Here is a 27,487-nt window from a genome sequence, read left to right on the forward strand (position 1 = left end):
ATGAGAGTCCTCTGCTCACATCAATCCTTCATCTCACGGCATAGCCATCGATTCGCGTGCCCAAGAAAGGCGCATTTCTATTCACACGTTGCACGAACTGTGAATGGTTTACATGGCTAGAGGCTGCTACAAGCACCACGACGTGAACTGAATTGTGACGCTGAATCGCGATCGAACCGCAGGGAGTGTTTTTTTAATCATCTCGACTGCGAATGTCCCAGAATGGTTTTATTCCGCTTCTTAGCTCCACGCTCACTGTACCGAGGTGCTATGATGGCTCTCTACTTGCTGCGAACTCAAACAGTTGAACTGATGTCGCTGTGGGATTGTTAACATGCGACGTGAATACAGCACCAGACGAGAGGCACCCCTAATGCCACAGACGCACGCTGTCTCCACCAACGGAGAGGCGTGTCAACTGTTGCACCTCCTGCTCGAGTTTGCACAGTTTTACCTCCATCCATTAAAGTGGCGTCACAATCAGAACCAGAAATATTTATTTATACTGGAAAATCCGATGAGCTATAAAAAAAAAAGTGTTTTCAGATGTCCAGTCGACACGTCCAGTAGCGTGACAACCCAGGAGGATGCTTGCGTGGCAATGGGAGGCTACAACGTGGTAAATTCTATGTCGGGGTTAAATCTGTGGAACGTGTAGGGGAGAGCGCGAGCCTTCGCGCACCGCACCGCCGGCTCTCCGGCCAGCCGGCACATTTCGCTCGCGCGAGCACGCCCAGCTGCAACAAATTACGCGCAAATGTTTTAGCGTGAAACAATACGCGAGGTTACGGGGAGCAATTACATCAAGACGAGCGGGGGGGGGGGGCACGGAGAGTCCCTGGCGGGGACCGCGGGGATCGAGCGTTGCCGCCGGGAAAGGCGCTGCCGACGTCCCTCTCACCTTGCAGACGCACGTGATGCACGGGTTGTTCCAGCTGAAGGGGATCTCCACCGCCTCGCCCTCGTTCGTGCACTTGGCCACCGTGCCTGCGTCGTCAGCACAACGACAGCGACGACGACGAGGGTCATTATCGAAGCCGGTGCGATGCGTCCAGGGCCGTGTATCCGGTGCGGCTGTGTGGCTGGTAGTTTTAGGGCAAAATTCGCGTCATTACAGAACTTCCCTTTGAGTTGGTGGTCGAAATGAAAAAAATGGCTACACGTCCAGTTCTTTTGAACCGGTGGTTTGGATAAGGCTGAGAGCTTTGGTTCGTGCAGTGCTACGCATATTTGTGCGTTGTTAAATAATGTTTCATTACGCGTCTTTACATCGCATCGATCACCCTCTCACGGCAATTTTACCACAAGCGTGCGACGTGCCCCAAAATGTCGACGTGGTACTCGCAATATCTGCTGGACCGAATCTCCCCTCGCTGGGAAGCGGCTGCCGCGTTCCGCTGGAGGAGAACGCCCTGTGGCGAAACCTCTGGGAAGCGCTCATGGACACGCGTGCCAACTGCATACCCACATGCGCCCGCGTTCGCAGTTGGCGAGCTTACAGCGAGAGTTTAATTACTTGAGAAATCTACACCCACCAAAAATTCCACCGAGTCTCAACGTCTCTTTGTGCAGGAGAGGGTCTCGCGTGGAGCCTGCGTTGCAGTTCCATTTCTGATATATACTCGCACACGACAAGAGATGCAAGCGTTTATGGAGATCCCACGCGTGCTGGAGAGCACTCGCACGCATCGCAGACGGGTGGCAACTCTCACCACGACACCACGGAACTCTAACTGCAATACCACGGAACTCTCACCACGACACCACGGAACTCTCACCACGACACCACGGAACTCTAACCGCGATTACACGGAAATCTAACCACCATATCACGGAATTCCAACCGCAATACCACGGAAATCTAAGTGCTACACCCCGTAACTCTGACCCCTATGTTATGTAACTCTAACTCGTGCCTAAGCACCCTGTCAGGGGACACTCGGCCATCTGCGGTGTAGAGGGAGTCGTCGTGCCAATATTACTTATTTGAAAATAAATAAATATCTGAGTCCTCTGTGTGTGCAATCATGTTTTCCCTTTGTGCGGACTTCAAAACAACTCACTGATTATAACTGCCATGCGGCAATTATTAGTGACTCACAGTGGTCAAAGATAATAATAATAATGATGAGGCAACTTGTGTAGTAGGACCCACGTGGTGGGCTAGTGCCAAAGTTCCATCAATTACGTTGCAGTAACGTAGCAGAGCAGAAGACGTTCACGCACTCCGCTACGAACCCAGGCATCCGAGTTCAATCCCCGGTCGTGGCTACCATCAGCGCGAGTGATATCACATCGGTCCCCGGCTGCCCATGAGCAATCCGCATGGCTGACGAGGCCTTCATCCGGCAGCTGATTGAGAAGAGCTGCAAAGTGACGTTTACTAATACTTTGTTGGAATGTTTAATCAACGCGCTTCTGTTTATGGAAGTAACTACAATTACAAAGTTTTCCGATGCGAGTGAATCATTGTATACGCGTGTTTTGCATACAGTGGTATACACTGTTTGCCTGCGCAGTCATTTGAACATCCGGTGGCCCGTTCGACGGAACCCACCCAGGGCACTTTCTCTCCGTTCCATCGCGCGAGTGACGGGGAAGCGGCCGTCACTCGTCCCGCAAGCCACCCTGCTGGGCCCCCTGCCAGGCGGCCATGCCGCTTATGTGACGCGCCCGAGTCACGTGGTGAGCGGTCTTGTGACGCGGGGAGAGGAGCGGCCCGAGTTGGACCAACTCCCGTGCGCGTCACGCGCGGGTCGTGCGTGACGCTCGGACGGCGGCGAGTCAAAATCCCATCATCGGCTCAGCCCATCGCATCTCTTTGGTCAGTAAAATCGGTACACGACGGTGGGAATCACGCAGGCGATGCCAACAGTCAATCAATTGTTCTCTGTAAAAAACTAAAATTCAACGGTCCTCATCACAGGAACGTGGAATGAGCAGCGACGAATGACTCGAATCACGGAGAAGCATGGAGCAACGACAGTGGCCACAGTCGAGTGAAGAATGCACCACCTTGCACCACCTTGCACCACCTTGCACCAACGTGCACTACCTTGCTCCACCTTGCACAGACGTCAAGTTCACATCCCGCGACCGGGGCCGAGTGGCCGTGCTGCCTCTGAGCCATCGGAGGTCACGGCCGTCCATCACCAAGTCGCGAGTTGCCTATAGAACATTCACCGTGAACTCACTCCAATAGTATGTCGAAAGCACTGCAGTGCAAAGCCATTAACAACAATGTTCATTCACGGGCCTCTGTCACTCCGATGATGGATGAAGGTTTCCTCACACCCATGTTTATCAAGGGGAGTAGCTTTTGTAACCATACTTCACCAGAGGTGGTGAAGGGTGGTGTGGGGGGTGGGGGGTCTAGACGTGGTTCAGACGTCGCTGGCGAATCAAGTCGTTTGCTTTGGCTGGGAATGGAACTCAGGCAGCCAGACTCAAATCACAGTGACCAGCCCACTGCACCAACAACACCCCAACTCACTCAACCTCTCAACATCAAACCCAATAGGCATCGCTGTTGGTAATTAAGGGAAGTGTTTGGCCAGGAAGGCATAATATAGCATGTGCATGTTGTATCACATTTTTTATTCACTAGGATCCCATATTGTAGATGGAGTATCCTTGCCAATAACATCTGGCAGCCCAAGCAGACTTGTACAATCCTGACTGCTGATGAAGTTGACGTTTATTTTGCGTAACGAGGTGAGAACTCAAGGAGACCAGGATAAGTTGCATTTTCCAGAGTGACCTGGGGCATTGGTCTGCCGGTAGGGGGCGATGATCGCTATGCCCCGTCCCCAATTCCAATCCCGGAGGTGGAATCCGGCCGAGCGCTTCCTCGCGAATGCCGCTAGTTCGTGTTGGTGCGGGACACGAGTATAGTTATGGTGGACTAGGGATTGTTTTACTTGCGTGCGGTGGAGAGGCAGAGGGAGACGCGTTTACTCGGATATTTAATTTCCGCTTCATTAGCCGGGCGTGGTTGAGCATCCATGCCTCATCCAGCGCTTGGGATGCAAGGGTTGGTGGATCACGCAGATTTGTAAAACTCCCACCAACCTCGCTGGACTGCAAGGTGACCGATACATGCTAGTACAGCACGTGGCTTTACGAATTCACCTGTGCACACACGAGCTATCATCATGATCATTATGATCCCATTGCACGCGTGGAGGGTTTTAGACAGGCACCCTGGTTCCCTGCCGTAGTTGGAACATTTCTTCAAGTGGAATTGGCCACAGCTCTCAATCAATGCCGGGGGCCCGACCACAAGCCTCGTCCCCTGGACAAACAACCGCGAGCGGGCGTGAGGATGACAGAGGCCGGCAGGCTGCTGCTGCTGCTGCCAACCAGCCACTCGCGCACACATCGCCCCACACGGGCGCGAGATCAACTCGCTGCGTCGCGCGGCGGGCAACGGCGCAGCCAAGAAAGAAGCCACCGCGAGCCGCTCCTACCCCAACAGCGTCCGCGCCGTGCACCACCTCCACCACTACACCACCACCACACCACCACCACTACCCCACCACTACACCACCACCACTACACCACCACTACACCACCACCACTACACCACCACACCACCACCACTACACTACCGCACCACCACCACACAACCACCACACCACCACTACACCACCACTACACCACCACCACCACACCACCACCGCACCACCACCAACACCACACCACCACCCCACCACCACTACACCACCACTAAACAACAACACCACCACCACTAAACCACCACCACTACACCACCACACCACCACTACCCAACCACCACCACACCACCACCACCACACCACCACCACCGCACCCCCACCACCACCACTACATCACCACCGCACCACCACCACACCGCTGTGACCAGGCGACACCGCTGAGAATCCCTCGTCTGAGCCATTTCCCGCTGCCCTGCGCATTAAGTGACAGCGCGTGTGACCGTAGCGTTGGCTGTGAATGTGAACACCGCCGTGTGTCCAGCAGTCACAACCACCCCGTGCCATCACCAACAGCGCACGTCGGGTTAAGGGCGTCCGTGATTCACGACCACAAAATTATGAACATCTCCCACGAGCTAAATTACACAACACGGGGAGCGGTGGCGCAGCAGTTGGCGCACCCGGGTCCCCTGTGATCCAATCCCGAACACGGCCAACATCACGACTGGCGCTGGGAGCGTGCTACCCGAACCGATCAACCTCGCCAGCGTGGGGGAGCACGAGCAGCCACCCTCCGTGACCGACACGGCGTGGGGAGCAGGCTTTCATCCAGCAGTGGATTGACAAACGTCTGCGGGTTTGCTGTTGCATAGACGTTGCAGGAAGCCGATGGGGTTTTTTTTCGTGCCGAGAGGTAATTCAACCGCGCCAGCAACGCGCGGAGATGATGCTCGTACGGACGAATACAATTATCGATAACGTCCCATTTACTCCGCCGTCGACAAAGAATTCCCCACGTAGCCAACACAGGCTGTTGGGGCAAGTGCTGTTGCCGAGTGGGCCAAACAGCACGCCCGTCCGCCTTTGTCTCCCCAATGCCGATGCTTGTTTTACACCGTACCGGGTACGGCACTCATTTAAGACTGAGTCGACCTAGGGGGGAAGCCCAGGGTCGGTTCAAATATGCGCTACTGTTATCGGCCGTGAGCGCGAATCGAACTCGGGTCGCCGCTGGCTTGGTAGCGCAGCGCGCTTGAACCCCTCCACTGAATCTTGATTTGACGCTTTCGTGACTGCAGGAATCGCAACTCTCGGCTCTTTCGGTAAAGTCACGTGGGTAGGAAAAGTAACAGATCACGACGTTTCGATCGCCACTCAAGCAGCCGCCTTCAGGTGCCCCGCGTCGCCTGCGACTCGCCAGTCTCGCTCCGTCTGTGCGCCGACAGCCGCCACGGAGAGCCGCTGGGTCGGTGCAGAGAGAAGTCGCCGACTGTGGAGTCTACAGGGCTCCTCTACCACGCCATAGCTGCCCCCCTCGTACAGACGGAATGGAGATACATCATTGTTCATCTGCATCATCATCATCATCAGCCATGGTCACTCCGCTGCTGGATGAGGCACTCCAGCAAACCGTCGAATAATCGTTGCAGCTCGTACCGTGAGGCTGCGAGCTGAGCGCGGTGTGCAGGGAGGGCTCCCACCGGGCACGGGTGTTTGGTTGTTAGCAAGGCGACACTGCTGCTGAAGAGACTCGCGACGTCTACACCGCTGAAACGACGCAATGCGACCAGCGACGTGACGAGACCCGCCTCACCAAGAAGCCCCATCGTGGCGGAGAGCGCGACCGCGTCTCCTTGTTTCAGGAGGCAGCCGCGCCATGGGACGTTTGGCCAGCGCCGTGGACACGCGCGCCCGGATGGCCCGCGGTGCCCCAGGGCAAGGGGCCCATGAACCCCTATTGTGATTACTGAATACATACAAATAGTCGCATTGCGGCTGACAGAATAGTTAATGGCGTGTGAACATCTACGAACGGTTGGAACAGCGTTTGTTGTCCTTCACCCGCACCTCTGGTTAGCACGGTTGGCGACGTACGGCGCGAAAGAAGTTCACCACACGGAGATCAACGTCACTGTGGAACTCGGGACGCATCCCCACCGATTCCATCTCCCCATTGGAATCTCGGACCCAGTGGCGAGCAAGTCGGCGTTCGCATGGGGGGTCGAGTCCGTGCACGGGAAAACCACTCTCACCTTGATCTCGTATTTATTTTAAGACATTAAAGGATTGCATTGTCAATTGCAAAGCAAGGATATGGTGCCCTGCTGCAATGCGTGTAAGAACACGTGAAGTCCGCGTGTGTACTGTGTGTGTGTGTGATGTCCGCGTGTGTACTTGGTGTGTGTGATGCAGGCGTGTGTACGGAATGTAACCAAACCATGAGCACGCGTGAGCCCTGCCCGGCACGCGTGAACACCGCGGCGCTGCGCTCTGGGGGCGTTCGACTCACGACAAATTGTCACGGGCCGACTCAGCGTGCCACCCCTCCAGGGCTGCTACGGCGACGAGCATTGTGTGTCAATTGTGGTCGTCCACCGTAGAAATGTGGAATTCCCACCACTGACCAAGGGCCGCCAACCGAGATGAGCGCCGGCGCTCTGCTGCATTTGGGCTGAAAGACGTGAGCGGTAAGTGTCGCCACGACGTGCAGGCGTGAGTCCTGCCCGGCACGCATGAACCCTGCCCGGCACGTGTGAACCCTGCCTGGCACGCGTGAACCCTGCCTGGCACGCGCGTGTGCCATGCCTGGTACGCGTGAACCCTGCCCGGCACGCGCGTGAGCCATGCCTGGCACGCGTGAACCCTGCCTGGCACGCGTGAACCCTGCCCGGCACGCGCGTGAGCCATGCCTGGCACGCGTGAACCCTGCCTGGCACGCGTGAACCCTGCCCGGCACGCGCGTGAGCCATGCCTGGCACGCGTGAACCCTGCCTGGCACGTGCGTGAGCCCTGCCCGGCAGGCGTGTGAGCCCTACCTGCCAAGAGCTGTGCCGGCGCGGGGGAGAGCACGCACCACATGTGGGTGAGCGTGAGCAGCGCCCACACCCAGCCGGCGCCGCGACACCCGGCACACGACATCGTGCTCCCTGTGGCAGCAGCAGCAGCTGCAGCTGTAGCAGGGGCAGCAGCTGCAGCAGCAGGGGCAGTCTGCGTGGCCACGGACTGGCACCGCCTGGCTCAGCCGCAGCTTCTCCTCCTCCCTCTTGTCGATTGTAAAATCACCGCCGATGCCCGAGTGAGGAGGAGGTGGAGGAGAGGCTTCTCATTGTCCGCGGGTCCGTGCCGGCGTGCTCGAGTGGCGCTGTGCAGAGCCCTCGGCTCACGCTGACGATGGCGCAGAGAGACGCTCCCGGCTCGAGGGAGGAGGTCCCGGGCTCGGCGGGGAGGAGGGATGCTCGCTGGGGACCCCCCTGGGTGGGTCGCGGCGTCTGCGCGCGGCGCGGATTGCGCCCCTCTGGGCAGCGCGACTTTGTTTTGAAAAGTGCCGAGCGCGGACGCGGGGCGGGGCCACGAGGAGTCGGGGGACTCCGCTCAGCGAATCCGCCGGCGGGGGCGCCCGCCCGCCCCGCCGACCCCGCAGTCGGTCCTGGGGGCCCCTCCGCGTGGCCCCTCTCCCCCCGCGGCCCCCACCCCCTGCCCCCCCCGCGACGTCAAAATCTCTGCCGCCTCTGGCATTGCGCAACGCGCGCCGCCGCCGCTGCGCGCGGGGAGGAAGCGCGCTCGCTCCCTGCGAGTGGCCGCGACGCGACTCCACTCCACTCCACGCGGTGCTGACCAGCGCCCCGGCGGGCGAGACGAAGTCGTCGCTCTCCGCCTGCCCGCCCCTTCGCCTCCTCGATAGGCGGCGGTGTGAGCCGCGGTGGCGAGCGCGCACCCACCCGCCCGCCCGCCCCTCCATCGGAAACGTCTCGGCACGTTGACGAACACGCGTCGAGGTGCCGCACGCAATGTGATGGCACGGGACGAGCACCCACGATGACCGCTCTCTCGCGCTCACGGGTCAGAGCGGTTAGAGAGGAAGCGTGGAGCGCAATGAGACCCGGGCACTAAGTGGGAGCGAGCACGAGGGGTGTGCACGTGGTGCAGCAGGAGGTGTCACGTGGTGCAGCAGGCGGTGTCACGTGGTGCAGCAGGAGGTGTCACGTGGTGCAGCAGGCGGTGTCACGGTGTGCAGCAGGCGGTGTCACGGTGTGCAGCAGGCGGTGTCACCGTGACGCTTTCTAATAAGACTTTGTGACAACGATTCACAGCCTTTATTGAATCCACTGCTTGATGGGGGGGGGGGTGTCTCTCTACGCTATGTGGACATGGGGGGGCTCTTCGACCATACTTCACCAATCTGGTCCGTGCGGATTGAAGAGAGATTGGCCAAGGACCGTTCTGGCGGTGGCCCTTCTTCAGAGCACGTCGACTTGTGTGTAAATAGCGTGTTGATGTTGATGTTGGTGATGCTGTTGATGTTGGTGATGATGATGTTGTTGATGCTGTTGAAGATGTTGTTGATGTTGGTGATGTTGTTGATGTTGTTGATGATGATGTTGAAGATGTAGTTGAAGATGTTGTTGATGTTGTTGATGATGTTGTCCTTGATGTTGTTGATGATGATGATGTTGTTGCTCCACGTTAGTTCCCCCATTGGTTCCTCCTCGAGATGTCCGCCGTTTAGCTGCCGCCGCTGTCGACGGCCCCGGCCTGTGGCGTGGAGCAGGGCGACGGAGCTCCACGGCTCTCCCAGCTGAGATAACGAAGTCTCGCTTCATGGGGACGCCTCATTGCCCATGACGGCGCCGACTCGACAGGACTCTACTGCTGTTTGTTTCCCTTCGAGGGCAGTGTCCTTGTTGTACCGCGTCTTGAGATGTTCCTGTCATTTCGCGCTGTATACACCCTCATTGTAACGGCGTACATAATACACTACATACTACACTACACACTACACTACACTACATACTACGCTACATACTACACTACACACGACACTGCTCACGTGCTGTGGAAGCCCTGCAGTGGCCACACAGCAGAGGTGAGTTTCGCTGCCCGCGCGGCCCCGTGGATCTCAGAACGATGACGAACAGCGCAGCGACACAGCGCACACACGCCGGCTGTGTGTCACAGCGCACACACGCCGGCTGTGTGACACAGCGCACACACGCCGGCTGTGTGACACAGCGCACACACGCCGGCTGTGTGACACAGCGCACACACGCCGGCTGTGTGACACAGCGCACACACGCCGGCTGTGTGTCACAGCGCACACACGCCGGCTGTGTGACACAGCGCACACACGCCGGCTGTGTGACACAGCGCACACACGCCGGCTGTGTGACACAGCGCACACACGCCGGCTGAGTGACACAGCACACACACAGCGCACACACGCCGGCTGTGTCACACAGCGCACACACGCCGGCTGTGTGACACAGCGCACACACGCCGGCTGTGTGTCACAGCGCACACACGCCGGCTGTGTGACACAGCGCACACACGCCGGCTGTGTGTCACAGCGCACACACGCCGGCTGTGTGACACAGCGCACACACGCCGGCTGTGTGACACAGCGCACACACGCCGGCTGTGTGACACAGCGCACACACGCCGGCTGTGTGACACAGCGCACACACGCCGGCTGTGTGACACAGTGCACACACAGCGCACACACGCCGGCTGTGTGACACAGCGCACACACGCCGGCTGTGTGACACAGCGCACACACGCCGGCTGTGTGACACAGCGCACACACGCCGGCTGTGTGACACAGCGCACACACGCCGGCTGTGTGACACAGCGCACACACGCCGGCTGTGTGACACAGCCCACACACGCCGGCTGTGTGTCACAGCGCACACACGCCGGCTGTGTGACACAGCGCACACACGCCGGCTGCGAGGCATAGCGCACACACGCCGGCTGTGTGACACAGTGCACACACGCCGGCTGTGTGTCACAGCGCACACACGCCGGCTGTGACACAGCGCACACACGCCGGCTGTGTGTCACAGCGCACACACGCCGGCTGCGAGGCATAGCGCACACACGCCGGCTGTGTGACACAGTGCACACACGCCGGCTGTGGCAGGCTTGACACAGCGCACACACGCCGGCTGTGTGACACAGTGCACACACGCCGGCTGTGGCAGGCTTGACACAGCGCACACACGCCGGCTGTGTGACACAGCGCACACACGCCGGCTGTGGCAGGCTTGACACAGCGCACACACGCCGGCTGCGAGGCATAGCGCACACACGCCGGCTGTGTGACACAGTGCACACACGCCGGCTGTGGCAGGCTTGACACAGCGCACACACGCCGGCTGTGTGACACAGTGCACACACGCCGGCTGTGGCAGGCTTGACACAGCGCACACACGCCGGCTGTGTGACACAGCGCACACACGCCGGCTGTGTGACACAGCGCACACACGCCGGCTCGCAACCCCTGGGCGCGGCGAGGGCTGCGTGGGGTGATCGGCTGCGTCTCGCGGTGACCGAGCGCCGACACCGACACGCAGTGGCCAGCGCACCGCGCTGTGGACCCGGCTACCCGAGTTGGAGTCTCGACCAGGGCGAACATCAGCGGTGAGCGACATCTCCGCTGGTTCTGGCCACGCTTTCGTCAACTCCCGCTGACCAGCGCGGTAAAGTATGGTCAGACAACCCCCGTGACCAAGACGCCGTGAGGAGGGCTTCACCCATGAGTGGATTGCCACCAGAGCTCGACAAGACACGGGGGGCCAGGGGCTCAGTTCAGTCGCCGACTCGCGACGTCAAACCACTGACGAGAACGCGCGGTGGTTACTTACCACGAATGGTTTATTAAAAAATAACGATTTGGTTACAAAACATATTTGTTTGAAAACCAAACTATGCACGGATACGCTCGTTGCAGAAAACACGTTGGCCGTTTACATTTGACATGAGGTAATTGCACGTCAACATCACAACGTATACACGTACGGATCCTACATAAACGTTACGTAGCCGGTCATTCTAAATGTAAAGTATCACGAATTAAAAAACATCCCTGAATAACAACATTGGAGACTAAACATTGGAACAAAAAAGCGACGCTTTAACACAGAAATGCTGCAATTTTTGTAACATTGAAAGATATTCATAGTTTTAGTATGTTATCTAAAAGCAACATTTAAGCGAATGTAGAACCAAACAAATGGATAATTACTGGGTTTAGTCGAAGCAAAAGTGGCACGAGCATCAACGCGTGCGGCCCCACCACGTGGTCCACGGGCCCACACCACGTGGCCCACAGGCCCCACCACGTGGCCCACAGGCCCCACCACGTGGCCCACACAACTAAACAAACAGCAGCAGCAGGAGCCACCTCGCCAACACAGACGACGCTCTTGCCGCGCGCTCGCAACAGGTCCCGTGACAATCAGAGAGCGACCACACAACACCGCACGCGCTCTCAAGGTTGCAGCATGAACCGGCTTTGCCGACGGGCCACTTAGCCCACCAAATAATTGCTCCAACGTCATGTTAAAGGTTTGGCTACGCCTCGGCTGTAAATTCACCGCCGTTTCATTTGCGACCCAGCTCCCGTCAGTGGACGGACCTGCCGCGTGCGACTGTGATGCCACACGCGACTGCGATGCCACACGCGACTGTGATTGCCACACGCGACTGCGATGCCACACGCGACTGTGATTGCCACGCGGCTTCTCAGAGCGCCACCGCTCCACGCGGCACCCGCGGTGCGCGTGGAGGTTTCGCGCCCCGCGCGCTGTCCACGCATCCGGAGCCGCTTCGAGGATGAAGACGGTGGCGCATTCCTGCGAGGAGGAGGAGGCGAGAGCGCCGGGGTTGTCATCTCTCCCGCGTGGGTGGGGGGGGGGTGCCTCTGGTAATTGGATACAGTGGCGGATTTAATGCGAAGGGGAAGAGGGCTGCTCGCTTACGTCGTGAAACAGTGGAAGCAATGCCTCGTGCAGACATTGTTTGGAATGAAAGTAAACGACGACCCCTTACGCCGCTGTGAGTGTGCGTCCGAGCGAGAGCGTGGCGCACACGCGCTGCGATTTTGATCAGGGGCAGCAGGGTCAGAGAACGTGGCAGAGTTACATTTCTGTCACCTTCAATTCACTTCCGATTTTATTTGCACGTCACGGCCCTTATAATGGTCGTTTTAAACTGCTGTAAACGCTCCATGAAAAGAGAGTGGGTAGGCTGTATGAACGCGCGGTAAAAAGCGAGTAATGGTGAGCACAGATTTCGACAGATTGTAACTCATCGGATTGCATTGTAGGCAATACCACTCGCTGACAAACATCATTCAGGCCTTGTGTAACAGCAAGTCTACATGTATGTCCATTGACGTTAGCTGCACCACACTGGATGTGTTTTTGGGACAATGTGTTGTGATGTGGATACGGGTTAGGTCTCAGATGCATGCCAATTAGGCAACTTCCTGAACTCATACGTCTACAACATTGTGTGTAACGTAGTGAAACGTGTTCCCTGCTGTTTGTGAATCCGAGGTCCACACAAAATGACAAAATGTATTTTTTTTCAATAGTGCCATTTATCATCCTCGAAATGAAAAACAGATGTACTCTTAGGGGTGTTTAGAGAACACACGTTAAAGGACACCGTACACCGGGTTCAGAAAAATTAAGTATTCAAAGAACGAGAAAGGTATTTTAAAGAGTGGTGAACATTGTAGTCGTTGCTCAATTACATAAACAGGTCCGCGCTCATCACAAGATGCCTGCCGACTGTGTTTGCAGCAGAAACGGCGGCGGCATGGGAGGTGCAGGCGCATCAAAAGAACAGGCGCTTGATGGGACGCCACACAGGGAGAGGATGTCGGGTGGCGGAGCGATCGGAAGGAGCGCTGGAATCGCACTCCAAGGGTAGAGGCAAAGCTGCGGTCAGGAGTTCCCAGCAGGGATCCAGCGCAGGTGGCTCGAGCGCAGGTGGACATCCACGACCGGAGACACCTCGACGCCAGTGCCGATGCATTTACCGTGACAGGTTGGCTAATGCAACGTGCAGGCCACTGAGTGAAGATGAGTTGCGCGGATGGGACACGATCCACGTTCAGTGTTGTACAACTGCCCGTTCACAACAGGAGATTGTTTTTGATGCACTATTTTGGGTGCCTAAACTATCTCCACGATGATATAATTGGTGGCCGAGCAGTAAAACACATTAAACGTCTTCAATCTACTGCTCAAACCTCAACCATTGAAACAATCCCATTGACACGTATTTGTTATAGCTATTGCGATTATAAACATTTCATCTTCATAACTATACCTACCGTATTTCCATTAAAAATATATATATTTCAATTCCAATTTCTTCGCCAATATGCTTCCAATTAAACTAAAATAACTAAATTTTGTCAAATTGGTGTTGGTGCTTCCGTGTGTTTTTCCTGGCCCTGGTCCTGAACTAGGCAAAGCCATGTGGTGTTGTTGTACTAAACAATGACTAAATAATGGTGGATAATTATATGAAATCCCCAGTGTTTGTAGGATGCATTTTTCTCTCAGCGCTGAGCAGTTGAAACCCAAAAAAGTAAGAAATCAAGCATCTTCAATTCCAGGAAAAATATAACAAGGGGGCCTCAGAACACTTGCAAATGTGAAGGACGTATGCACGCACGCCCCGATTTTGTTAGCTACAGAACGACCAAAGCATTGTCAGTATTTCGTCACTTTTTTTTGTTGAATGCTTAAAAGCAAAAAAAACCCCACAAAGCCCTGCCTGATTGGTCTCATGTACTCGGGGAAAAAAGACGGCCTGTTAGCGGTGCACAGGCAACCGTGTTCGCTCTGCTCGGCCACTCTGCTATGGAATCGTTTCACATTCTTGGTGAACAGCCATTGCTTCCTGGGCAATAAACCCACCAGCTGAGACCACACTTAAATGTCGGGTCAGTGCAATACACTCTGAGCTTGTTCCACTGAAAAGTAACCGGCTATAGCTTGAACAAAGCAATTGAAAATTCTGCTGCGGCAATAACTTATGTGTATTGATGACTGCGTGGTTTTTTTTCTCTCCCAAAGAACCTTGGACAAGGTGCTGTGACACCGGGTTATGTGCAAGGGTGGAACATTCATCCAGGGTCACGAGTCTACACAACGCACCGAATGATAGCACCTCCAGTGGCTGTATGGGTTGCATGAACACATTCTATACCACACGCACGAATGAAAAAAACAATCATCGTTACGTGTGCGATACAATGCACGTATTGTGAGCGTAAGAATCAACATTGATGAACCGATGGCTTGTTCCACCCATGTCCGTGTGCGCGATGGCCGTTATTCGACGATTGACGCATCATGCGAAGTGAGATTTGGTAGCGTACTGGAAATCACGCGTGGTGTTTAGAAGCAATGGGCACACGCGGTAGGAACGCAGTGACGACAGAAACCTACGGGACCTCAACATTGCACGCCGGCACGAGCGTTCAGCACCGCCGCCCATGTGCTTCCTGGATTACGCTGAAAATGTCATCCGAGGCATTTGCGCGAGAAGCGATGTTACACACAGTTGCATAGCGCTATTCGGTCTGCACATCCTAAATCTAATTGAGGACATTAATTAGTAACGCAATTAACTGCTGCATGGGAATGTGAAGGGGAGTTCAGGGAAACACTTAGTCATTGCTTCTCAGAGACAGTAAGCGCCGTTTGAAAGGCCGTTACTGGTGAAGTAGAAATAGAATCGTTTTTTGTATATTTGGATGCGCGACTAAAACAGGCACATTACATTGGAATTGTACGACTATCGTCCTAAACGACAGGACACAGTGTCAACTCGTGGCTCGCAGACTACAGGACGCTTGCAATAATTGGTTTACTATGGACATAAGACACAGCTAAATTAGCATTCAGTTCCAAATTAGCATTCCGCATCTAAACAGTGACTCGTAACTTTACTGCTCGACGTAACGTTGACAAACTCTGTGCCCGTCTTGTCCACAGGGTGACGTGCTGCGCGACGTTTAACCGCGAGGGGTACGGGTAGAAGAGTCGCCCCGACGATGCCCTGCAGCAGCACGAGGAGCTCCTCGGCCCCAGCTCGCCTGCACGCACGCGCGGCGAGCTGGCGCTGCGTGACGGGGACGCGCCGGCGACGAGGCCCCCTGCGCGGGCTGCGTGGCGCGACCGCGTTGGCATTTGCGCCCAGGGGCTCCGGAGCCGTTATCCATCTTCTGGCGTCCCGGACTCGGGCGCGTCCGTCTCTTCCCCTGGTCGTGGAGACGGCAAAACGGCATTAGCGGCATTAGCATGCCCCGCGTGTGTTTGTGCAGTGCGGTGCCTTGTTGGGTTAAACTTCTCCTCCGAGTCGATATCAATCAAGAGGTCGAGAGTCAGCCGTCAAACTGCCCGTAGAATGTCGTGTCTGTTTAAACATGCAGAAGGAAAACATTTAGACATTCTAATTTATAACAATTCAGAAAATACACGTCACGCGGTGCATACCACTACTATTTTGTAGTATATGCGGTCAACACGACATTATATGAAACACAATCCACATTTTAAATCACAGAACCAGATAAATGACAGTGTGATTCATATGGGTTTGTGAGTGGCCTTCCTGGGGTTTAGGAGCACAGATCTTGCACATCAATAACACAATGTGGGAAACGCATCGCATACTTCACCACTTGTAGCAATCCAACACTGATATGGTAGATGCAGAAGGTCCCTAATGCATGAATAAGAAACCTGATTCTCATCCATGCTGTCTTAAGGCTTCTCTCCTTGTCGGGCTAATGTATTTCTGAAGATGCACGAGCTCAAGTATTCCTTGAGATGAAAACCAGGGGCAGCGGTGGCACAGCAGTTAGTGCATTGCGCTGTGAACCCAGCGACCTGAGTTTGAGTCCATGCCAAGGCAAACATCAGAGGCGAGCGATGTCTAAACCAATCCCGGCTTCCCTCCCTCCCTCCGCCTCACAAACCGACTGGTGAAGTGTGGTCAAACAACCTGCCAGGGCAACAAGCCGTGGGGAAGCCTTCGTCTAGAAGTGGACTGACAAAGGAAAGTAAATTACTATTATATGATGTGAAAATTGTGTCCAAAGTAAGGTTTGCAGACCTGTGAGGTTGTTACAATCTTGGCCGTGCCTTACATAACGTGAAAAGGACAATTGACACAAACGTTGAATGTAAGTGTAATGAATTGACTAAACACTGTAAAAGTGATAACATATACAATGTATTTTGATACTAAATAAATGAGCAACTGAAAATAAATTCGTTGGCATATCAACCATAACCATTGCTACACTTAGATGCCCTTATCACCACAAACAATTCATCGTTGGCACACCAACGGGGCCCGAGAAGGTGTCTGTGTGTCAGTGCGAGAGTCTGCGGCACCGGTGCTGTAGCCGTGCTAATGTTTCTCCATTAACTCTAATAACATCAACGATTTTTAGGGTTAACTCTGCAAAATACGACTCAACACACAACAATGTACACGAATCCAGTGGCTTGATTACAAATAACTTGAATAAGGTTTTTTTTATTCTATGTAATAATAAGATTGCAAATGTAAGTATTTAATACAATTAGTTTTGTCTGAATAGGTCAAATGTAGAACAATTTCATGTACAGGTAGGGCTGCTTCACCAATGGCTGGGGGATAGGCCAAGCCCTGGTATATGACGTCTCTTGCAACACACAAACATTGCATAGAAGATTATTTAATAAGAGCAATTATAGCTTTTGCAAATAGTTTGACGTTTACCAAAACCAGGACACTAAATACACACTGGGCAGCCGGCGGCAATAGAAGCTTGTTGTGCTTTAGTGTTTACACTGCTGCAATAGGCCATTCCTAAGCTATAGCAGTGGGCGTAGTCAAGTGTCAGGGATTGTGATTAGATAGCAGCGTGATGGGGTGGGAGTGTGATGGGGTGGGAGTGTGATGGGATGGGAGTGTGATGGGATGGGAGTGTGATGGGGTGGGAGTGTGATGGGGTGGGAGTGTGATGTGATGGGAGTGTGATGGGAGTGTGATGGGATGGGAGTGTGATGAGATGGGAGTGTGATGGGATGGGAGTGTGATGGGAGTGTGATGGGATGGGAGTGTGATGGGAGTGTGATGGGGTGGGAGTGTGATGGGAGTGTGATGGGATGGGAGTGTGATGGGAGTGTGATGGGGTGGGAGTGTGATGAGATGGGAGTGTGATGGGATGGGAGTGTGATGGGATGGGAGTGTGATGGGAGTGTGATGTGATGGGAGTGTGATGGGAGTGTGATGGGAGTGTGATGTGATGAGAGTGTGATGGGGTGGGAGTGTGATGGGAGTGTGATGTGATTGGAGTGTGATGGGGTGGGAGTGTGATGGGAGTGTGATGGGATGGAAGTGTGATGGGATGGGAGTGTGATGGGAGTGTGATGTGATGGGAGTGTGATGGGAGTGTGATGGGATGGGAGTGTGATGGGAGTGTGATGGGGTGGGAGTGTGATGGGAGTGTGATGTGATGGGAGTGTGATGGGAGTGTGATGGGAGTGTGATGGGATGGGAGTGTGATGGGAGTGTGATGGGGTGGGAGTGTGATGGGAGTGTGATGTGATGGGAGTGTGATGGGAGTGTGATGGGGTGGGAGTGTGATGGGAGTGTGATGTGATGGGAGTGTGATGGGAGTGTGATGGGGTGGGAGTGTGATGGGAGTGTGATGTGATGAGAGTGTGATGGGGTGGGAGTGTGATGGGAGTGTGATGTGATTGGAGTGTGATGGGGTGGGAGTGTGATGGGAGTGTGATGGGGTGGGAGTGTGATGGGAGTGTGATGTGATTGGAGTGTGATGTGATGGGAGTGTGATGGGAGTGTGATGGGGTGGGAGTGTGATGGGAGTGTGATGTGATTGGAGTGTGATGTGATGGGAGTGTGATGGGAGTGTGATGGGGTGGGAGTGTGATGGGAGTGTGATGTGATGGGAGTGTGATGGGAGTGTGATGGGGTGGGAGTGTGATGGGAGTGTGATGTGATGAGAGTGTGATGGGGTGGGAGTGTGATGGGAGTGTGATGGGATGGGAGTGTGATGGGATGGGAGTGTGATGGGATGGGAGTGTGATGGGAGTGTGATGGGAGTGTGATGTGATGGGAGTGTGATGGGAGTGTGATGTGATGGGAGTGTGATGGGAGTGTGATGGGAGTGTGATGTGATGGGAGTGTGATGGGAGTGTGATGGGGTGGGAGTGTGATGGGAGTGTGATGTGATGGGAGTGTGATGTGAGTGTGATGGGGCGTTGCCTGCAGGCTGGGCCGCTGAGCGGGTGGTGGCATTGTTCCTCCTCTTGGCGAACCGGGAGGGCGACTCTGCGGCCTCGGCCACTTCGACTTCAGGTTCCTCCACGATGGTGTCGCTGCACGCTGCACCGCAAGACACCATTTAGCATCGCCGTGCTTGTCTGTGTTGCTGCCCTCGTGACGTGTTCGAATGACCACGTTGCACATACAGATGCCTCTACTTTATTTGCATCGCGGAAGATATAGTTCTTCAGGCCAAATGCTTTATTCAAAATATAATGACGCTTGTGAAGTGGACCTCTGCGCTGTCCAGGAGAATGGGGTCACAAGGTTAAAAGAGCTCTGCTGAGCAACGACAATGACAAGCGTTTAACCCCTCGCCTCGTTCTCCAATGAGCTGTCAAATCAAGAAATAATTATTTTAATGAACCCACACATTCTGAAAGATTTCGTTTGAATATTTGACCTCCTTTACAAAGGAACTCTCCAAAAAGTTGACAGAAATGTTTGCAGAGGTTTTGTGTTGATGCTTGTTTTTGTGATGAGGATTAAATAATGCTGAGCGGCATGAGGACAACTTCTGGCCTAACGTGGGAATTGACAGTGACAAAAAACTACTATAGTGAACATCACATACACACGAGAGATGACATTCTACACTTACAATATCACGCTTAGCGTAAATCATCGTTTCAGAAACCCGTGTTGAATACTGAGCTTTGTCTCCTATGGCTGTCTCAATCCCCATCGATCGCGTTGTTTTTTTACCTTCACCAGTTTGCCCTGGCGATTTGTATTTTGCTGTGTACGGTACCATGGAGCTCTTTAGGATGCTATAAGATTTTCTCGCGTTATCCTTACATGTCACAGACCGCGCTCACAAAAAGTAGACAATAGGCAATTTCACACGCATATAATAAAAAAACCCACGGATTTGCACTCGCACGCATAAACAGGGCAGCTGTGCCTGTCATTGCCATCGGTATTGGTCATTGGAATTGGGGCGTTTGGAATTGCTGAGGGAGAGGGGTGGGCTGCCGCTGAAAGGTTAAGGTGTGTCCAAGTAATTTTAGAAGATTTTTCAATGCCAACAATACGGCGCCGCTTGTTATTAGCTCAGGATTGATGACATTTTTTAAACAACATGTTTTTTTTTTACACACACATCACTTACAACCGGACCGAACTGCCATTGACTGCTGTACGCAGAGATCAAACGCCGCCGCGGTGCACGGCGAGAGTTCCACCGGCATTAGCCAGTCGACAAAACGTTGCTCTGAAGACATTTTAACCTTTTTTTTTACGCCGTTAATTGTAGTTTAAAATTTTCAGAAAGTTTTGTTTAACGTGTCGTATTGGAATTTTAACTATAAATACGTGAGATATCATCATTATCATCATCAGCTGTGATCGATCCACTGCTGGATGAAGACCTCACTAAGCCGTTGCCAAATGTCACAGTTCTGTGATGCAGCAATGTGTGGGCTGCACATGCAATGCTTTGTTTAGTCAACTGCTTACCCACTATAAGACCAAGTATTTAACTGGAATTAAAAAAATTTTTGTTCATACCTAATTAATTAACAACGTTTTATCCAAATGTAATCTCAAACCAATTGCTTGTTGATGTTGTTGTAATCCAGTGTCTAGATTAGGAAAAGCCCCTAAAAATTCACAGAAACTGTTTACAAAAACCGAAGACGTGAGAAGGTGTGCAGATAGACATGTTAAATGCGATATTATACGAAGCACAGAACATTACATCGCCATCAGCGATGACCTATCCGATGAGCTATAAAGCTCTTTTTCACAGATGTCCAGTCGGGGCGGGTCAGAACATTACAACAACAGAGAATACAAAAACCCGATAGGAGTGCAAAATAGAGGAAAGTTAAACAAATCACTTAAGAAATGAATATAAATAAAACTAAACTATGTTTTATCTTGCCAGGTAAGGCCCACTGAGCTATTAGTTTCGTTATTATAAGCGACCTGGCTATCACAAATGATAGCTCAACAAAGTGGCTTATCATCATCAGGTGGAAATGTATAAATAATAATCTACGACTTGGCGACAATGAGGGTGCAATGCCAAAGTCACCGGACGGAGCCCTCTCGCTCTGCTGGGCGGCATCGCTGCTGCTGCTGGCGGCGGTGCCGGAGAGGAGCAGGCGGCCCCCCTTCCCCAGGCGCTCGCACAGCAGGGCGAGGTGCTTCTTGAGACGGGCCGTGTCGCGCGGCGCCGCCAGCGTGCCGCCGCCGCCACCGCCGGGCGTCAGCGCCTGGTCCTTGCCGCTCTTGGCCAGACAGGTGCGCAGCAAGTAGGACAGCGCCGTGTCCACGCTCTCCTCCCAGCCCTGCCAGACGCGGCGCTCACGCCCATTTGGAGGCGGCCGAGGCTCGACAACATCCACGCTCTTGCGGTTTTGTGTTCACTGGTATCTCAAATGCATCACCGGCTGGCTAACGTGGCAATTGCACACAATTGTAGCACATTGTGATGAATGTTGTTGTTCGTGGCTAATACATGTCCTCAATCGTAATATCAGCTTTATCTTTCCTACTGACACAAAATGAGTTGTATATGTAATATTGATCTTGCAACTGAAGGAATGCATGTCAATATATATAGGGTGGCTCTTTATGCCAACCTCGAGCCTTTGACATTTTACCTCAACGAGAAGCTCTGCAATCATCTAGGCAGCACGCTTCGGCTGGCAACTCCACGCCGCCACTAAGTGAAAAGTCGTGCAGGCGTTGGCGCTGGAGGACCACGGGGCGCGCGCGCGCAGGTGTGGGTGGGTGGGTGGGTGGCACAGCGGCGTCGCTCACCAGCTGCTGGTTGTCCTGCAGCTCGGGCAGCAGGGCGGTGTGCAGGAGCGCCACCTCGTCGGGCGACAGGCTCTGCCACAGCGACAGCAGCAGCACCAGGAGGCGTGTGGCAGCCCGCAGCCGGGAGGCGGCGACCGTCAGCCTCGCCTCCGTGTCCTGCGCCATGTCCGCCAACTCCACGATCTGTCGCATGCGACGCGTGGGCGACAGGCGATCATTCCCGATTTGCATAACGGGAAAAACGCGCTCGAATCGAAGTGTAAAAGCGTTGTGGGCGATGTTGGTTTGAGGTGGCGAAGAGCTGAAATGTTTCTGAGAGATGAGCCGTGTGCCGCGTTACGTTGTCGTTGTCATTGTGGAATCAGAGTTTGTGTAAGCGCTTTCTCCGCCAGTTGCAGAAGTCCGCGGTTCACATCCGGCAGGCAGCCCTGGTTAGTACTGTAGTCGTATTAATCGTAAGGTACGCTCCACCTGCTTCCCAGTGGACGCTCAAGGTTCTATTTAAAAAAATCAGGCCATTGTGTGCCAGTGTCATGGTCCAAGGGTGTCAAAAAGGAGTGTTTAGCACATTTGACTATGAACCTGGCAAAATGAGTTTTATTCCCAACCATAACTAATGTCTGAAATGGTATTGCAGATTTCATTCACAAACCCACATTGACCAATGTGATGAAGTATGGCCAAACAGCTGACACGAGGATGGGGATACTTTCATCCAGATTACAAAGAACTCTAAATTGTTATCATTGTTGATCTTATTTATTTTATAGAAATACATACACATATGGAAAACACTAAACGTTTCAGAAGCAGAGGCGGAATGAACTGTACGCTTTGGAAGACATTAAACTCAGAATTGTCTCCTGGAACAAATCTCGTACATCTTACCAAACAAATGCTTGATAGAAAAGCCAGTACACTCACCAAACTTAATAACCAGGCTACAGTCTACATTATAGACTGCCAGTACACTCACTCCGATTAAGAAGCAGGCTACAGTCTACATTAATGTTGATTTTATTTTATTATTTTTATTTAATTTTTATCATTTTTATTTCTATTCACTTTATTTTTATTTTTATATCTCCATGACTTTACCGAAAGAACCAAAGGACATCAAAAGAAGGTTAAGTGTGTTCCTGTCTGTCGCCATGCTGGTTAGTGGGACCAGATCTGGTGGTGCACTTTTCAGCAGCACTGGAGAATTAGTAGCTATATTTGTCACAAATCCATCACTGCAGTAAGATGACATTAGACAAAAAATGCATAAACGTAACCATCTCGGACCTAAACGAAAATCACTTGCAACATTCTGTCATCGCCCATTCCCCATACGAATCTACAGTTACTCTGTCAGCAGATGACACACCAAGATATGGCCAGAGGCTCGCCGCTGCGTCCAACGCACTAAATGCCCGCATTGTGCACTCCACTTCAATCTGACACAGACTGTCAAGTCAACGCACAATCCTCTCCGCCGAAGATTGTGCCGAGACAGCTGGCTGCCCATTAACGCACATTAATGTCAAAGAATGCTTACTCTCTCTTCTCTACAGATGCATATAATGGAGGAGGTTTGCATTACAGGGGATGGGCAGGCAATGAAAACCTCTTTATCTGGTTACCAGCTTTACTTAAGAGATGCTTTGGATATGAGCAACACAGAGATGACTTATCCATTTGCTCTTGCGCAATTTACAGTTCCACATTTGTACGAAGTTATCTGTATACAATTTCTACAATGCCGTCTTGTAATTTCACATGTAACACAACGCGAGTTATTATTATTTTAAATATCGGTTGATTCAAGATTAAAACGATATCACCACAATTGCCAAGTCCAATAACAAACTTCATAAAGCATGGAAATTAATGTGCAATTTGCACACGAATGTTTATCCCCTATTGCCTATTTCATAAAAGACAAAGAAGTAAATGAGGGTCTGAAACAGCCGAACGCACCACACCACTTGGTCTCTCACCTGTACCGCCACTCTCTGTCGTGAATTTGAGTGGAGCAGGCCTCATAGGCTCAGAGTACTTATAGTGACTACGTTCAACCAAAACACAAAACCAACTTTTTAAATTTAGCTTGGCCTAGACCAATGACGGATTTAAAAGGCATGAATATTGATAGCTGGCTTGTTCTCGTGGCGTCAGAGAGTTTATTTTCTCAAGTGAGATCCTACAGGGCCTGTTTTACAGGGTCGACCTGATCAAAACTGCCATAAAAAAATATTTCAAAGAAAATGGAATAAAAGTGACATCTATTCATTAGGACTCTGTATTTACAAATTCATTTTTCATTTAACAAATTTTTTTTATCACGTCCACTGGGTGGACTTCCTATGCAAATGGTTCACAGTGGTGCTGTGAGTCACGTGACATTAACTATCTTGTTATTCTCTCTTGGAGTGTTTTTAAAGCCCGTTTCTCTCTCTCTCGCAGTTTACTTAAGAGATCCAACCGATATTAAAACGCCCCACTCGGTGCTAAATGTGCAACACTCATGAAGCAGAACATCTCCGAGTGCGCCTTGTATAAATGGGGCCGGCCGTGACGCAAGGGCTCCCGCAGTCTGTCTGTGTTGTCTTAATCAGGCAGGGGAATGATGGCAATGGTCACTAAATAGAGACAGATAACATGAACAGGAAGTACCCATGGCTCTCTACGGGATTCTTTAAAACTGGCAAAACTGGCCACAGCTAAAAGGTCGAGACAGGGTATGAAAAACACCAACAGCATTGCCAGCGAGTCTGAATAAAGAGTATCTGAAATAACATTTATTCAAATGTATAAACTCAACACTTTTGTCAGTGAAACTGCCTTAAAAAGAAAACGTATATAATAGGTCAGGTTTTGGGGTAAGTTTGAATAAGCGTACATTCAAACGTGCACTTCGTCAAACTTAGCCCCGCTAAGTGAAGTAAGCAGTGTCAGCAACGATGCACAACCGTACAGTTCATTCCGCATACTGCGGAATGAACTATCCTACGCTCATCCCCTCTGGCAGCTGCTCCAGTCAACGCAGTTGACCACTCGGTCCCACAGCGAATCAAGCGAGGCGTGGTCTTGCGCAAGGGGCTGGGCCCATGGGGCCACGTGTTCCCACCTGCTGGTAGGTTCCCTCTAGAATGGAGTCCAGGTTCTGGAGGGGCGATGGCGTCTTGTCCTTGAACCTGGTGAGCAGCCGTCGCTGGACGGCACGGAACTGCACTGCCCGCTCGCTCAGCATCTCTCGGTACTTCTCCGCATCTGCACGAACCTGCACGTAGGCACACAGCAAGTAGGGGGGAAACGTTACACATTTGTTCACATTGAAGCACACGTGGCAAAGACAAACATCGCTTATCTTATCCTTGGAGTGTAAAATGGCAACCACATACTGTTTGTTGCCTATTTTCCCATTTCCTTCCAATTATATTGCAAGTGTGCTCTTGGCATCACGTCATGAGACAGAGCTATTATAGTGAGTAAAGCACCACCGTGTGGCAGGGAGTGACCGCAAAGGACCATGCCACGGAAATCCATCTGAAGTGGCTTCAATAGCATCTTTATCCACACGACAGGCTCTTGTTTTTAAAATATGGAACGTGTCAATCACACGGAAATGTTTAATTCCGATTTGCGGAACAAACCGAATTAAGCGAACACACACATGTAATGCACCGTGGAGTTTTCAGTGACCGGATTGATGGAATCGATTGAGTACAACACGGCTGAACGATGGGTTGGTGGCCACCGAGATTCAAGTCCAGATTCTCAGCTGTGCCAGCTCCGTGCCCAGACGACGCTGTGTTCGGCCCGCGAGCCACCTGCCCACCGTGACTGTAGCCCTCTTCATTAACCGTTTGCTCAGCATAGATGATGAACTATTCAAAGCAGCCCAGTAAGTTGTATAATTTAAGTCGTCGATAATTAAGTATACTCTCGATTCAAAGATGTGACAAAAGTGGTCTAATTTGGGACAGTAATGGACACGTTGGCTATAGCTAAGGACAATATTCTGTTGTCATTTCCGCTTGTTTTCCATATTAACCATTGTATTCATACTGTAGATCATCCACAGGTATTAGCTGGAGCGAGGATTAAACTAAAACCAACACTAACGGAACTGAAAATGAAGAAATTTTATATTGACAACTTAAAAGAGAACATCAAAGAGAAGTGCTGGATAGCGATTGGAGTAAGATGAATTGTCTCGAGGACGACGTGGAGAAAGAATAGGATTACATCAAGAACCCATTTCGAGAAACAGCAAGGGGCAAAACCCTGTATGTCTCAGAAAGTGCCAGAGCTGAGCGATCGGAGGAAGCAAAACTCATCAGCCATGATCTATCCACTGCTGAGTTGAGACCCCTTCCGCAAGCCGTTGCCAACCCCCATGATTTCGCGATGGAACAATTCATCCCGCTCCTGCACACAAGCTGATTTCAGCGCTCCATCTCCACGCGGGACACAGACGCGTACCCTCCACTGACTCCACTCGTCGTTAGACTCGACCGCCGGACATCGTCTCTTCTCGTGGCGCCCCCTGCCCGAGCCCAACTTACTCTTCCTGACAGTCGATGTGGGCGGTGACACGGCCCAGTGGGAGCGCGTTCGCCCCTTGTTGCAGGGGTTCATGGTTCCAATTCAGCGGCCGCTCTGAGTAATGCTGCGGGCGTCCGCTTCGACGTGGACGTTGAAGATCCCGTGACGTCATTCGTAAAGAGTAGGCCATTGTGTGCCATCGTTATGGTCCAAATTTGAATTTAAAAAATCCGCAAGCGACTTTTTAAATATGCATGCCAATCATCACCCCTCCCTACGAAGGTTTGCAGGCCCTCCCCTATGCAATCTCTTTCACTTAATGCCGCTGCTTAAAAATATATTGCATCGGCCTTAATATCAAGCACATTCACGTAACTGGCATTTCATGATCACTCTGCAGAAGCCACAACATTGTTTTGAACACTGTATTAAGGTTCCGGTAGCGGTTGTTTCGTTTCTGCAACGGTGCAATGTGCATTGGACAGAGGGCGGCAGAGGGAGAGACTCACGTCAAAGTGCTGGTCCAGCAGCTCAAAGTATTCCTGCAGCGGGAGGGGCCCCATGAAGCTGCACTTGAAGTCGGCGGTGCCGAGCTGCTTCCGGAAGTGGCTCTCCAAGCGTCGCACCAGGTCGCTCGTCACCAGCCACAGCTCGTCTAGCTGGTCGCACTGCACGCGGTAGCGCTCTGCCCAATAGACACATCACCGCCAATCGCCACCCAGAGTGCCTTCAGTAGCGTCTTCATGCACACGAGAGACACCGCTTACATACCTTTGCGTATCAACCGAATGGAAAAATTTCATTCCGATTCGTGCAATCAACCAAATTAGACACAACACAAATGTAATATAATGGTTTTGTTTGTGCAGTTATCGGTGACCCAGGCTGAGACCATTGATGCATTAAACTTGAAAAACAGGCTTAGTAAAGGGTGGTGGCGACCGAGATTCTCAGCTGTGCCAGCTCAAGTGTTGTGACGCCGTATTAGGCGGCTGAGCCAGCAGCCCACATTACCCGAGCATTCTTGGTTAACCGTTTGCTCGGCACAGCTGAGAAATGTTCAGTGAATTCACTTGACACTGTATGAAAGTACCATCTTTCACGCAGCAGCAATAGCAGGGTCCTTTGTTTAATCAGGAGATGGAAATAGAGGCACGTTGAGACACATGAAACATTACCTGTTTGGTAACGGTCACCTGGGTTACAATTGATCAATTCGAATTATTAAACAATATATGTTAAAATAATCGACAAATCTAGATCATATTTAACAATAATTTAATGCAATTCAAACAGAGCAGGGGGATCTTGAGAGTGTTACAAGATCAAGGATTCCTTGGGATCGTAGGACTGAACCAAGGTGC

General features: G+C 52.3%; 2 protein-coding genes across 4 annotated transcripts in view; both read right to left on the bottom strand.

The window, feature by feature from the left end:
- Nucleotides 1-8,002, bottom strand: part of BMPER (BMP binding endothelial regulator) — a 41,621-nt gene extending 33,619 nt beyond the window's left edge. For both annotated transcript variants that reach the window (XM_078598419.1, XM_078598418.1), the window contains exons 1-2: nt 7,493-8,002; nt 902-987 (exon numbers count right to left, since the gene is read on the bottom strand). In XM_078598419.1, coding sequence (XP_078454545.1) covers nt 902-987; nt 7,493-7,595 — 189 coding nt within the window. In that variant the 5' untranslated portion in view covers nt 7,596-8,002. The remainder of the gene's footprint in view (nt 1-901; nt 988-7,492) is intronic.
- A 3,307-nt stretch (nt 8,003-11,309) lies between these two features.
- Nucleotides 11,310-27,487, bottom strand: part of BBS9 (Bardet-Biedl syndrome 9) — a 60,483-nt gene continuing 44,305 nt past the window's right edge. For both annotated transcript variants that reach the window (XM_078598420.1, XM_078598421.1), the window contains 5 exons: nt 26,633-26,808; nt 24,703-24,855; nt 21,591-21,773; nt 20,860-21,115; nt 11,310-18,881 (listed from right to left, as the gene is read on the bottom strand). In XM_078598420.1, the coding sequence (XP_078454546.1) occupies nt 17,383-18,881; nt 20,860-21,115; nt 21,591-21,773; nt 24,703-24,855; nt 26,633-26,808 (2,267 nt within the window). In that variant the 3' untranslated portion in view covers nt 11,310-17,382. The remainder of the gene's footprint in view (nt 18,882-20,859; nt 21,116-21,590; nt 21,774-24,702; nt 24,856-26,632; nt 26,809-27,487) is intronic.

Source organism: Lampetra planeri, chromosome 10 (assembly GCF_965212315.1).
Source record: "Lampetra planeri chromosome 10, kcLamPlan1.2.h2, whole genome shotgun sequence".
Lineage (NCBI taxonomy): Eukaryota > Metazoa > Chordata > Hyperoartia > Petromyzontiformes > Petromyzontidae > Lampetra > Lampetra planeri.